This window comes from Ceratotherium simum, chromosome 2, assembly GCF_057802395.1.
Source record: "Ceratotherium simum simum isolate JZ-2026a chromosome 2, ASM5780239v1, whole genome shotgun sequence".
NCBI classification, from domain to species: Eukaryota; Metazoa; Chordata; class Mammalia; order Perissodactyla; family Rhinocerotidae; genus Ceratotherium; species Ceratotherium simum.
In genome coordinates this window covers 50685206-50700002 of record NC_141901.1, presented here as the reverse complement: position 1 = coordinate 50700002, position 14797 = coordinate 50685206, and the positions used below count along the sequence as shown (strand labels likewise).

Here is a 14797-nt window from a genome sequence, read left to right as displayed (position 1 = left end):
TATATTGAGAACCAAATGAGGGTTATAAGCCATCCTAACAAAGTATTCCTGTCTCCTGTTGATTTATTAATATCCTAAATGTGAAGCTTTATCATTTTATTTTCTTAGAACAAGGCTATTTATATTAAATATTCACAAGTTAAAAAATCTTGATGATTTATTATGTTTATTTGATGCTAGCTTCAAATATATGGCATTTCTTTTACAGGATTGTCTCTTCTCATTTTTTAATGGTTATCAAAGTGGCATCCCTTCCTGAATAAGATAATAACATAATTTATGTGGATAACTGCATCCAAAATCTGTCAGATAAAAAAGAGAAATGATTATGTGGAGTTTAATACGTTTCACAGATAATAAAAACAAAATAAGAGAAACAACAACAATAAAATCTCTCTTTACCAAAACAAATATACTCTATTGCCTATATAAGTAAGATCGTTTCTGAATAAGTTCAGGGATATTTTCTGAGACAAATAGATTACCGTTTTTTGACCTAAAGTCTTTTAAGTAAAGTTCTGAATAAAAAAAGAGAAATGTTAGAGTATTAATTTTTCTTGTTTAAATATTAGCCATTATTGTCCTTATTGTCCTAATTCTCATTTTATTTTTGAAAAACCTGATTTTGCTCCAGAAATTGCTGCTATTCCTCCTGAAAATTCGACCTCTTCATTTTCTATAGATGTGCTGGTAATTGGACAAAACTTTCCAGTAAGCTTTGCTGACCCAGATAACATTTTTAAATATACTCTCCAACATTTTCCTCTTAAATGTGTGAGTTCATCTATATATTTGTACACACTCATACATGTTTAAAGTCACAATACGAATACCAATTCACAGTTGATGATTATGGTTATGATTACTGGTTTGATAAATCAGCAGAGAGAGTTTGGAGCTACCACAGAAGCTAGAAATTTAGGGATGAAATTCATGATAAAAGGGAGCTACGGAGGAGGAGCCCCCAAATTCTGCATACATTAAACTATGTATTTAGACCACAATGTTTTATTTCCCTATATGTTTATAGAGCTATACTGTAATTTTCCGCCTGAAGCAGATTCTCACTCTTCCACGTTCTCTGTAAAGAACTTGAAGGCCCAGCTCAAAGATTATTTTACACAACTCTATTGAGGTTAATTTACATACAATAAAATGCACCCACTTTAAGTGTATAGTATGTAATTAAATGTATAGTTTGAATTTTAACAAATGTATGATAAGCTGTTGGAGGGAATACAAATGATACAACCTTTTTGGAAAATAATTTGGCAGTGTCAAGTGTACATTTAAAGCTTAGAATACGCTTTGATCCAAGTTAACCCACTTCTAGGAATCTATTATCTAAAAGTAACAACATGGATGCATAAGGTATACTTACAAGGATATTTCATTGTAGTGTTTGTAGTAGCGAATGTTTGAAAAGACCTGAATTGTTACATCTGTTACTGTAGAGTACTGTGCAGCTGTGAACATAAGTTTGATATATTTTAACCAGGAAAAATATGCTTGATATATTCAGCGACAAAAGCAAGTTATAGACCAATAGTTACAAGTTATAGCTTGGTGTGTGTGTGTGTGTGTTCCATTCATCCAGTCAGTTAGCCATTGCAGTATTTTGGGCAAGAAATAATGGCAGCTGGGACTAAGATGGATTGTAGAGATGAGAGATATAAATGATTTCAAGGTATTTGTGAGGTAAATTCAAAAGGATTGGGTGATATTTTGGAGGGAGAAATGAGGCAGTAGGAGGAGTTGGTCCTGTCTCCAGGTTTCTGGGTTTTGGTACTTGACTGATGGTGGGACATTTAATAGATAGTGAACATTTTAAGAATAGTAGATTGGGAGAGGAAGATCTTCAGTTTATTTTAAGTATTTTGAGTTTGAGGGGATTTTGCTATATATGTAAGTGGAAATAGGTAGTAGACAGTTGTAATGAATCTGGTGCTCGTTGGAGAAGTCTTGACTAGAGAGATGAATTTGAGAACCACTTGCTGTGTAGCTGATAACTGAAAACAAGCTCACGTGAAATTGGTCAGGGAAACACAAGAAGAGAAGGGGACCTAGATTCAAGCCTCAAGAAACAGAACGTTAAAGGTCAGATATGAGGAGGATGAGTCAGTGAAGAAGGCAGGGAAATTGTGGGATTATTGAACACAAGGGAGAGAAGTATTTTAAGGAGGAACTGGTCAATAATGACTGAAAATGCTCTTTGCTCATATGTGTGGCTAATTGTTAGCAAGAGCCATTTCAGGAAAATAATGGGCACAGAAGCCATGCTGGATTAGGTTGAGTGAGTGGGAGGAGAGGAAATGGATACAGTAAGTTAGACAATTTTTTAAAAATTGGAAAAGCTTCTTATGTTATTGTGTTAGTAGCAGGAAAAGATAGGATAAAAATCCAACTACTTAAAAATTGTATGTATGTACAGAAAAAAAGAGGGTAGAAATAAAATAATAATAATGAGTCAGAATAGAGGAACTATGTATGAATTTTAAAGTTTTTCCTTTTATTTTTTTCATTTTCCTGGATTTTTAAAATAAGCAAATATTTAATAATAGATCATAACAAAATATGGATTATTTATTTATTATTTATTAGTCAGGGTCCATTTAAGAGACAGAAACCATGACAGTTATGTGAACAGAGAGAATTTAATATAAAGAGTTATTACCTAGGCATAAAGTTAACTGGGTAAGTGCTAGATTCAAAAGAATAGTCTAAGGTATTGTGGAGGTGGCTACTGTAGGAAGCAATCAAGGCTGAGAGATTATGGGGGAGAGAATTTAATTACTGAAACTTAGAAACCTTAATAGGAAGTCTGTGTTCTAGACCTTCAATTACTTATTTGAAGAATCTAATAATATTTTATCAAACACATTTGACTGCAGTGAAAAGATGGAACCTTAAATTGGTTGATCAATTTGAAATCAATTTGAAAGAGAATAGGCTTGAAGCACATAGGAAAATGGAGCCACTTTTCCTGATTGGATATGATGACCCAATCTCATTTTGGAGTCTCTGAAGTCAATAGTCTCCAAAGTGAGGTACACAAACCTACCTGTTGGGATATGTTAAGAATATTAGAAATTTTACTGTATATGTTTTGGTAATGGTACATGGTTCTAAAAGTTTGGAAACCACTGATACTTTGCAGTTTATTGTTTTGGGTAACAAAAAGAGCAATTGGGACAGAGAGGTGAAGCATTTATAACACTCAAAGTAAACTTGAAATGTGAACTGAAACATTTTCTTTCCTTTTAATAATGTGGTTAAATCTTGATGGAAAATGTTGAGACATAAACATGCTTATAGTAATTCAAGGGCATTTATCCAAATTGGGTTGTATCTCTTTTTTGTTTTGTTTTAATATTTGTACTAAGCTTTTATACCATGGATGAAAATTTCATAGCCTAATGTTTTCTCTTAGATTTTTTTGCCAGCTGAAAATACAGATAATATCAACACCAAAACTAAGTCCTTCTCTTTCAATTAATTGTAGTTTCAAGCCATTATGTGTTGGGTAGCTTTCCTCAGTGTCCAGCTTACAAACATTTTCTCTGATTGCTGTATGCCCCATGGTACCAAAGAGATGCCTTTTTTCCCCCCTTTACGTCTATGTATCCAATACATTGAAGTATGCATCCTTTGAGACATTAGGAAATACTTATTGATGGCTATAATTTATGAATATTCATGTTTTACCTCAGATATTCAAGATTAAAGCAGTCCAGTTGGCTGAGAAACTCCTTCCTGCCTTTAACACACCGACTGGGATTCCCTGGGCAATGGTGAATCTGAAAAGGTAAATTCTATTTTTATGTGGTTATTCCTGTTTTAAAAGAATTAGATTAACTGATTTTTTGACCTTTTTAGTCATAGAAATTTCTAATGATTTGCCTCTACCTTACTTTTTAAGACTTAAATTGTTTTTCTCTGCATATATGCAGAAGTATATTTCTTTAAAACATTTTCTGATTTTTTTAAATATGTTCTTTACTTTGAAACAGTTCACCTGCTTTAACTGTATTCCAGTTTCTACTGCTTGTTTCTCTAAATCTAAATTTCTATTCCTCACTTATATGGTTATAAAATATTTATTTCTTTTATTTGCTTGTTCATTTCCATTTAGTGCTATAATATAGTCAAAGTGCTTTTCTTCTCTTGTTTTTTGTACCCCACCTGTTGATCTTCTTCTGAGTCAAAATTGGAACACAGTATACCTTAAATTCAGGGCATGCTGTTGCTGAATGTCTTATAATGATAAGGGAAGACATAATTTGTGATGTTGACTGTAGCGTCCTTATTATAGTATTTATACTATTGAAGTTCAAAGTGAGCTCTTAAAACATTCCTTGTAATCTGTTTTGTTCTAATAGAAAACACTGGTTTCACTTACAGAAATATGTGAAATGTTTTCTTTGGACAACTTTGTAAGTCATGCAAAGATATACAATAAAATTTGAATAATATCAACATATTTTAGTGACTGAAATTTTTGCTGCTCACTTTTTCTCCAAATGAAATTTATTATTCATCTTAATGTTGAAGCTTGGAAATTATGTGAAAATTTGACTTTTACTCCCCTTTGCCCCCGGATCCTTTAGAATAAATTTAGGAGCATTTATTTTTCTGGAGGCATGATTCTGTGACAACTTTATTTGGGAAAACCTAATCTACTTTAGTCATTTCTTTCTAATAGAGAACTTTATAGAGTTTAGATTTACACTGAGAAGTCAGCATTTAATACTGAACATTAAATCTAACTTTACTGTTTTCTGATTTCATGCACTACATATGATGTAAATGACCTCATTGTGAGGAAAAAGCTGCCTGGGGTTCCAGAGCAACCTCGACAAAAGAATATGGCCAAATGATGTGCTTGTGCACATACCTGTTCTCTTTCTTTAGTTTCATGACGGATTTTCTGATGTTTCCTTAAGTACCATTGTCAGAGTCATATAACTTTCTTAGATAATAAAAAATGAAAGTAATTTAAAATTTAATTCTGAGATGAAGAAAGGCTGCAGGACATTTTTTTTTTTGTCTATGTAGAAGAAGAGAACTGAAGAATTAAGCTTAAACTGCAAAACTTCAAACTTAGATTGAGATGAAAGATTTTCAAGCATCATATCTTGAACATTTTATAGGTTTAATTTTCATTTAGTTTCTTTGTATACGTACTAATACGTATTTTACTTGAGTTTATAGATTATAAATGTAATTAACTATTTTTTAAAAGTTATTTTTTTCCTCTTTTTTTGGTTGAGGTCTATACATGTCCCACACATAGGCCTTCGTCCTCTCTTGCTGCCTGAAAGCCAACCCATGTTAACAGTCTAGCATGTGTGTCTTCTACGATGTGGTGCAGTGTGCAGTAACACAAACATGTATACTGATGGAGCTTTTAAAAATTTTTATGGTTTGTTTGGATGCTTGCTTTTCTACTTATTTTTCTCACTCAGGAATATCTCATGGACTATCCCATATTCCAGGTCATCTGATAAAGCTTTAAGTCAGTCTTTGAGATGACTACATATTGGAACGTAGGGTATACTATAATACATAGGTTAGGTAACCTATACATAGGTTATACCATAATTTATTCAGTCATTTCCATATCAGTGGTATTTCTTTCCATTATTTTGTTACCATAAACATTGTAACAATGGCATCCGGTTATATATGTGCTTTTGTATAGTGGGGATTTTTCTCTGGAAGTGATTCTCAAGAGTGTGACTGCTGGATCAAAAGGCATATGTCTTGTTCATTTTTATGGCACAGATTCCAAAGTGTGGGATTGCTGGATCAAAGGGTATATATGTATCTTTAAATTTAATAGTTACTCCCAAAATGTTTTCCAAAATGACTGTAGTTCATCATATTTCCACTTACAATGTGTGAGAGTATCTAAATGTCTGCAGGTATAAGTTCTGTTTACTTGTTGACAGACAACAGATGGCTATAAAGTGTTACTCATTGTTATTTTCAGTCTAGTGAATTTGAGGATCCTTTTTTTTTTTTTAAACTTTATTTATTTGTTTTTCCCCCCAAAACCCCAGTAGATAGTTGTATGTCATAGTTGCACATCCTTCTAGTTGCTGTATGTGGGACTCGGCCTCAGCATGGCCGGAGAAGCAGTGCGTCGGTGCGCGCCCGGGATCCGAACCCGGGCCGCCAGCAGTGGAGCGCACGCACTTAACCGCTAAGCCATGGGGCCAGCCCCTTGAGGATCCTTTTCATAAATTTGTTGGACACTTAGATTTGCTTTTTTGTGACATACCTATTCCTAAGTGTTCATTGAGTTGTCTTTTTATAGTTAGTTTGTAAAAGTGCTTTGTAGATTATAGAATTAATTCTTTTTTCCCTGTTGTACTACTTGTCTGTTGTCTTTATTTGCAATAATTTTTCATTCATATGTTTTAGATTTTTATATATTCAAATATGTCTTTTATAACTTTTGGGTTTACAGTCTTGGTTAAAAATATTGTTTCCACCATGGGTCCAGCCCAGCATAGTGGTTAAGTTCACACGCTCCACTATGACGGCCTGGGAGTTCACAGGTTCGAATCCCAGGCACGGACCTATGCACTGCTTCTCAAGCTATGCTGTAGCAGGCATCCCACATATAAAGTAGAGGAAGATGGGCACAGATGTTAGCCCAGGGCCAATCTTCCTTGGCAAAAAGAGGAGGATTGGCAACAGACATTAGCTCAGGGCTAATCTTCCTCACCAAAAAAAAAAAAAAAAAAAGTCTCCACCTATATTTTCTAGTCTTTTAGATTTCCATAAAATGTTTTTACAATATTGCTTTTTAAAAAAAATTCATCAAGTATGATGTTGTAGATTTCTCATCATTTGCCTTTATCAGATTGAGGAAGTTTCTTCTATTGCTGTTTCACTGAGAGTTTTTTTCATGAATGGGTGTTGAGTGGCTATATATATATTCAGCCATTCCTTTTCATGAATGGCTATATATATATTCAGATTTTGTTTACATTTTTGTCAGTTTTAATTAATCGTATTTTTAAGGAATTTCTCCATGTCATGTAAGTTATTAAATTTTTTGGTGTACAGTTGTACATATTACTTTCTTATGCCTTTCGTGTTTCTAGTCTTTGTAGTGATAACCCCTCTTTCATTCCTGATATTGGTATTTTGTGTTCTCTCTTTTTATCATTCTGGGTAGGCATTTGTCAATTTTGTTAATCTTTTTAAAGAACTAACTTTTGTTTTTAGATACATTTAGTTAACATTAGTTCTAGGTTTTTGTTTTCTGTTTCAATGATTTCTGCTTTATTTTTATTGTTTCCTTCCTTTTCTTTATTAGAGTTACTTTGCTTTTTTTTTTTTTAAGCTTTTTTAAGTTGGAACCATAGGTCTTTGATTTTAGACCTTTCTCTTTTTTTTCCCCCTAATAAGCATTTTTTCCTGTAAGAATTTTAAAGCTATAAATTTCCCTCTAAGGACTGCTTTGGCTGCATCCCAGAAATTTTAATATGTTGTTTTTTCATTATCAAAAAATATTTTCTAATTTCCCTTAGGAGATCTTTTTTGACACATTCAGTTATTTATAATTGTGTTGTTCAATTTGCCAAATTTTAGAAATCTTGGATATCTTATTGTTTTGATTTCTAATTTAATTTAATTGTTACCAGAGAAAATACTCTGTATTTCAGTTCTTTTAAATTTATTGCAACTGCTTTATGCCTCGGTATATAGTCTTTGTTGGTAAATACATAGTCGTGTGTCGCTTAATGACAGGGATACGTTCTGAGAAATGCATCGTTAGGTGATTTCATTGTTGTGTGAACATCATAGAGTGTACTTATGCAAACCTAGATGGTATAGCCTACTACACACCCAGGCAATATGGTACTAATCTTATGGGAGCACCATTGTATATGCGGTGAGTCATTGACTGAAACATCATTATGCAGCATGTGACTATACTTAAAAAGAATGTATATTCTATAGTTGTTGGGTATAATGTTTTATATTATATTGTTAACCTACAGGAGGTTATCAATAAGGTTAAGGTAGTTGATAATGTCATTCAGATCATCTGTTTCTCCTGACTTTTAATTAAGTCAATCAATAAATTAATAAGTAATGGTATGCATGTTTTATGAGTTGCTAAGATGAGGTGTTAAACTATTCCAACTGTGATTGTGGAATTGTCTACTTCTCTATTTCTGTCAAGTTTTTGCTTCATGTATTTTGAAGCTTTACTCTTAGGTACTTACACATGTATGATATGTCTTTGGTTTCACTCTTTTATCATTTTGATGTGTCCTTCATAATTTCTGGTAATATTTTTGTCTTGAAGTTTGTTTTATCAGAGGTTATTGTAACTCCTCCACCCTTCTTATGCTTACTGTTTTCATGGTATATCTTTTTTGAGTCATTTATTTTCAACCTCACTGAATTGGTATAATTATAGTTCTTCTTTTAGAAACAGCATATAGTTGGGTCTTGCTTTTGTTTTCCAGTCTGACAGTATCTGCCTTTTAGAGTGTTTGATCCATTAACATTTAATTTAATTATGGATGCAGTTTGATTTAAGTTCTCTGTTATTTCTTCATTTCTCTTTTCCTAACTTCTCTTGAATTGGTGAATATGTTTTAGAATTCTATTTTAATTTATCCATTAGTGTTTTTATTTAATGTATTTATTTTCTTTTTTTTAGTGATTGCAACAGGAATCACAGTGTACATAATTAATTTTCCAGTTAACAGAGTTAATATTTTACCACTTCATGTAAAGTATAGAAACATTTCAGCCATACCTATCCATTTACACCCATCCTTTATGTGCTATAGTTGTCAAGTGAATTACATCTAATATACTATAAATCTCAAAATACATTGTTAAAATGTTTATTTAAACAGATTTATTTCAATGAAATTGAGAGTAGTACTAGTCTGATATTTATCCAGGTGTTATTACTATATCAAGTGCTCTTCATTTCTCTTTGAAGATCTGAGTTTTAATCTAGTATCACTTCACTTCAGCTTTAAGAACTTTATTTAGCATTTCTTGTAGTTCTAATATGTAGGGGTGAATTCTTACTGTTCTTCCTTGTTTGAAAAGTCTTTGCATTCATTCTTAAAGGATGTTTTTAGTACATGTGAAATTTTTGGTTGATGAGTTTTTTCTTTCTACACTTGGAAGATGCTGTTTTGCTCTCTTCTGGTTCCCATTGTTTCTAAGTGAGAATTTGAATTGTTTTATATATAATGTCTTTTTTTCTCTGAATGCTTTAAGATTTTCTCTTTATTTTTGGTTTTCAGCAGTTTGACTAATAAGATGGGCCACAGCGTGGTTCTTTATGTATCCTGCTTAGGCTTCGCTGAGTTCATACACAGAATTGGGGGCTTCTCCTCTCTGGCTTTCTCCTCTCCAGGATTCCTCCTCCCTCTTTTTTCAGCAGCTGTAAGAATCAAGCTTCTGATTCTTCAAGAAAGAAAGTCTGCTAGTTTCTATCAAATTTTAGCTGTTCTGCCTACTATGGACTTTGTCTTTGGGCTAAAAGCTATAAGAAAATGAGTAACTTACCCCATTTTCTTGCCTATTTTCATAGGTTTCTACTATCCTTAGAATCTGTCTGCTTTTCTTCATTCTTCAGTGACTCAGGTCATTGTTATTTTGTATTTTGTCCAGAATTTATGTTTTTTTTCCTGCAGGAAAGACAAATTCAGTCATTAGGAGATTTCAGGGTGTTAATAGGAGTAGAAGTTAGAAAAATTTTGTTGGATTTATTCTTAGATTCTTGATTTTTTAAAATACCATTTACTGCTGAAACATAGAATACACTTGCATTTGTAAACTTATTTTGAATTCAGCAATTTTGCTGCATTTGAATTCTCTTGTTAATATCAATAATTTATCTGAGATTATTTTCCATTTAGTTTATATTATACAATCATGTCATCTGTGAATAAGGACAGTACCCTTCGCCCCGCCCCCCCTTTTACTGTACTGGCTAGGACCTACGGTACAATATTGAATAGAAATGGAGATCAAGGACTTTCTCGTCTTAGTAGAAAGTGAGATTTTCACTGTTAATTATGATGTTAGCTATTGGTTTTTTATAGATAACTGCTATCAGGCAGTTTAAGGCAGTCCTATTTATTTCTAATATTTTAAGATTTTTTAAAAATCTTGTATTGTTGAGCTTTTTAAAGCTATTTTGCTGTAGTGATTGAAGTGTTAAGAATTTTGTTCCTAAATCTTTTTGTTGCAGCCATTTACATTGATTTGTTTTCCAGTGAGAAACCATTATTAAATTCAAGGAGTAAACCCAATTTGATCATGATATACTATCCTTTTTTTTGCTAATATTTTGTTTAGGATCTTTGCATCTTTTTTTTTGCATATGAGATTGGTCTATACTTTTTCTCTTAATAGTCTTGTTCAGTGTTTTTTATTTTTTATTTTTTATTTCTTTTAAACTTTTTTTTTTTTTATAATTTTATTTATTTATTTATTTTTCCCCCAAAGCCCCAGTAGATAGTTGTATGTCATAGTTGCACATCCTTCTAGTTGCTGTATGTGTAACGTGGCCTCAGCATGGCCGGAGAGATGATGCGTTGGTTCGCGCCCGGGATCCGAACCCGGGACGCCAGTAGCGGAGCACGCGCACTTAACCGCTAAGCCACGGGGCCGGCCCAAAAATAATTTAATTTTTAAAGTATTTATTTAATGACTGAAAAATTGGCTTTATTTTATTGAATGGTCTATAAAATAATCCCATTCAAAAACTATTTTCCAAAATAAAATCATTTCTGAACAAAAAAAGACATACATCCTGGTACATTTATCCAGATTTAAAATTGACACCTTCAACTGACTATTTTGTATGCTTTTATTTGAAAAAATATTCTCTCTACAGTTGCTCAGAATAAATTCTGCTTAAAAGCAGGATATTCTCAATTTAAAATTTTTGCATGTTAAAATGTATAAACATTTCACACCAGATATTTTCACACATGGCATTCCTTTTGCTTTCATTCAGAGTACCTTCTACATATTTTTACATTGAAAAATAAAACTTTTTATTTTTAATATTTCTTCCAATTTAAATGATGCAAAAATCATAAGTTTTCAATGAAGTTTAGCATTTTAGATTGTTCCTGTGAGGCTGTGTGTAAAATAAAAAGTGAAAAACCTTGTTTAGAATTTAGTATTTTGAAAAATAGTTAAATGCACTATGAATGAAACTTTCATTTGGGACCTTTGGCCAGAAAGTTTTTACAGGGAAGAGTGAGCTGTTGGACCTCCTTGGGGCTTTGTGTTTATATTCAACCACACCATAATCCATTCACCATGCTGATGCCTAGGTAATCTTTCTAAAAGGTATGCTTTATTCCTGAAATATTATGTTCTATTCTTTAAAATCCTCCATGACTTTTCATCACACTAAAAATAAAAATTCTGAAATTTTACCATGGCCTACAGAATTCTTACATAGTCTGGATTACACCTAGTTCTCTAACATCATCCTGTATCATTCACTTCCCCTTCTTGAGCTGGCCACACCAGCCACCTTCTTTTTCCTCAGGGCCATTGCATTTGCTGTTTTCTCAATGGGCATTCTCTCCTCCAAGATCTATTCATCACTGGCTCCTTCTCGTCATTCAGGTCTCAGTTTAAATTGGGTCATTTCAGAAACATTTTCTTTGAACATTATTCATAGAGTTTTTCTTCTAATTCACCTTCTATCACTAGTACTCAATATTTTATTTCTCTATTTAATTTTCTTCATAACAATTATCACTATTTAAAATGCTCTTGGGGCCGGCCCGGTGGCACAAGCTGTTAAGTGCGCGCGCTCTGCTGCGGCAGCCCAGGGCCTGCAGGTTCAGATCCCGGGTGCGCACCAACGCACCGCTTGTTAAGCCGTGCTGTGGCGGCGTCCCATATAAAGTAGAGGAAGATGGGCACGGATGTTAGCCCAGGGCCAGTCTTCCTCAGCAAAAAAGAGGAGAATTAGCATCGGATGTTAGCTCAGGGCTGGTCTTCCTCACAAAAGAAAATTTATTTATTTAGGGAGCAGGAATGTTATATGTCAGGTTCACTAATGTATCTCCCAGAGCATAGTAGACACCTAATATTTGTGAAATGAATGACTGTCCCATACAGTTACTATATCCATATTTCTTCCTTGATTCTCATGTCTAGCTACAAAAAAATTTGTTAGAGGTGTTTGCCTACTGTAATTTCAAAGACAATGTAAAAATAGCACTAAACAATTAAAAAACTTTAAGCAAGATAGTGATATGTCCTGATCTCTATTTTAATGTTTTCTCAACACAGATAAATAAATTATAGCATATTGAATTGCCAGTATACAGGTGGATATAAAATGAGAGAAAGATTTATATTTTTACTTTCTCTTTAAGTAGAAAAGACCCTAGAGAATGGTTTAGAGTTCTAGTAGGAATAACCCATGAACTCTGCTACTGGAGTAATTAATCTAGACTTCCAGTTCCAGCCATGGAATAGCTTATATCAGACTAACCCTCCCACCAAAAACAATCATAAAAGCTAGACAAAATGGTGTGAAGGCATTGGAGAGCAACTTAACTCAGGTAGGACTTGAGGGACTGTGATCCTAAGAGAAAGTCATCTCCATATAAACATTGGATTCTTCCCTGAGGGCATGTTCTAAATCATGGTGCAGAGCAATAGAGGCCAAGCCTAAAGTGGTGGTCGTTTGGGGCAGAGGAGATTATGCTCAGGTCTTGGAACTACCAAAAGGGCTGAGATGTGAGGGACAGAATCTCAAGATGGAAGGAATTGCAGAGGTAGAGCCCAAAAATTTATGTACAAATTTCCCTCAAGTTGTTGGCCGATTCTATAACTGCACATGCATGGGGCAAGACTCAAGGAAACCAGAAAACAGCATTTGGAGGCTAAAGGGCAAAGGAGAAAATTAACAGCTATGTGGTACTGGGGAGACAGAGGTCGGTGTTTAAAGCTGCCAAGGTGGAGGGAGGGCCCTTAGTAAACACCCCGGGTTTTCAGCTGAGATGCCAGAGAGCCACTCCCTAGAAGTAGAGGTAAAACTGAAATAGACTACCCTTAACAAAGCTTAAAACCAAGGTAATCTGCTTGTGCTCAACCTGTGTTTCAGAAGAAACTTAACCTTCTTAGACAGAAGATAACATCCAAAGCTTCTATACTTTTTCATTTATGTGGTCTGGCTTCCAATAAAATATTATAAGGCTAAAAAAAAAAGCAGAAGATAGCTTAGAGATATACTGCACAAATAAAATGTACACAAGATTATTCATTGTAAAAGTCTTCATAATAGCAAGATATTAGAAATATGCCAAAGGACCACCAATTGAGGATTGATTAAATTATATCTATTCATATAATGCAGTAGTTTTCACACAGGCACTGAATTAGGGGCAGGACAGTTCTTCATTGTATGATCCTGTGCTGTTACATCTTTGGTGCCAGCACAATAAATGCAAATTAAGACGACTCAAAATGTTCTCACACATTTTCGTATGCCTCTGGGGTGGTGCATTCCAATTGAAAATTATTAATGTCATGGAATTCTGTGCAGCTGTAAAAAAACAAAATGAGAAAATTGTTTATGAACTGGTATAGAAAGACCACTGAAGTCTATCTTAAGAGTAAAATGCAAAATACAAAGAAGTAAGTATACTTTGTTATGTTTTGTTTAAGAAAGGAGGAAAATAATATATATTTGGATTGCTTATATATGCATCAAAAATTCTGTACTAATACATAAGAAGCTAATGAAAGCGATTATATGTGGGGCCTGGTGGGGTGAAGAGAGAGAAGAATGAGGTAAAATATATTTACTGTATGCTTTTCTGTATTTTGATTTTTAAAACACGTAGATGTATTACCTGTTCAAAAGATTTTAAATTAATAAAATTTTACATATAAGTAAGCTATTTTGTTAGATATAATCATTTCTAAGAGATTTATTTAAAATTTATGTATTTACTTAAAAAATGTTTTGGTTTTTTCCTGTCTCCTTTTACCTCTGCTTTCATTCAGTGGAGTAGGGCGGAACTGGGGCTGGGCATCTGCAGGTAGCAGCATTCTTGCTGAATTTGGTACACTACATATGGAGTTTGTCCACCTCAGCTACTTGACTGGGGACCCAGTTTACTACAAAAAGGTTAGTTTTTTTGCCTTCTTTTCTTTGTTTATTATAAAAGAGTCTTTTAAGCTTTACCCAAATACTTGATTAATGCTTAGAAGATGTTTGCCTTTCTAGAAGTATGTTTATCAGGACTCTGGCCTTCTTTTTCTTTTTAAATTATCTAAAGAAATGTCCCATTTAGAACATATTTAAAGTATTACTAGCATGTTTTTAAAAAATTCCATTGCCATCTGTATTTAGCATTGTGCTGAAGTTCCTCATCAGCATGGTAAGACAAGAAAAACAAAATGAACAAAAAATTTAAGAATTGAAAAGGAAGACAACAGTAATTATTCACAGATTATATGACTACCTAAAACATTAAGACAGTCTACGTTTAAATTAGTAGAAATAAGAGCTTAATATATTTTTTGAATAAAAGGTCAATGTATGTATTAAAAATCAGCAGCATTTCTCTGCACCAGCTACAGCAGACAAGAAATTATCATTTATAAAAATATACCTTGTGTGGTGGGAACAAAAGTGTAAGTTTCCTACAAGTAAATCAACAAAAGATAAACAAAGTTCAAAACTGTTGAATGACATTGAAGAGGACCTAAATAAATGGAGAGATGTATCGTGTTCATTTATAGGTAAACAATATCA

General features: G+C 33.3%; 1 protein-coding gene across 1 annotated transcript in view; it reads left to right on the top strand.

Annotated features, from left to right (window-relative positions):
* The window catches only part of MAN1A2 (mannosidase alpha class 1A member 2), a 162501-nt gene that overhangs the window by 83447 nt on the left and 64257 nt on the right, over positions 1 to 14797 (top strand). Inside the window, exons 6-7 of the mRNA XM_004420607.3 lie at positions 3711 to 3805; positions 14044 to 14167. Coding sequence (XP_004420664.1) covers positions 3711 to 3805; positions 14044 to 14167 — 219 coding nt within the window. The remainder of the gene's footprint in view (positions 1 to 3710; positions 3806 to 14043; positions 14168 to 14797) is intronic.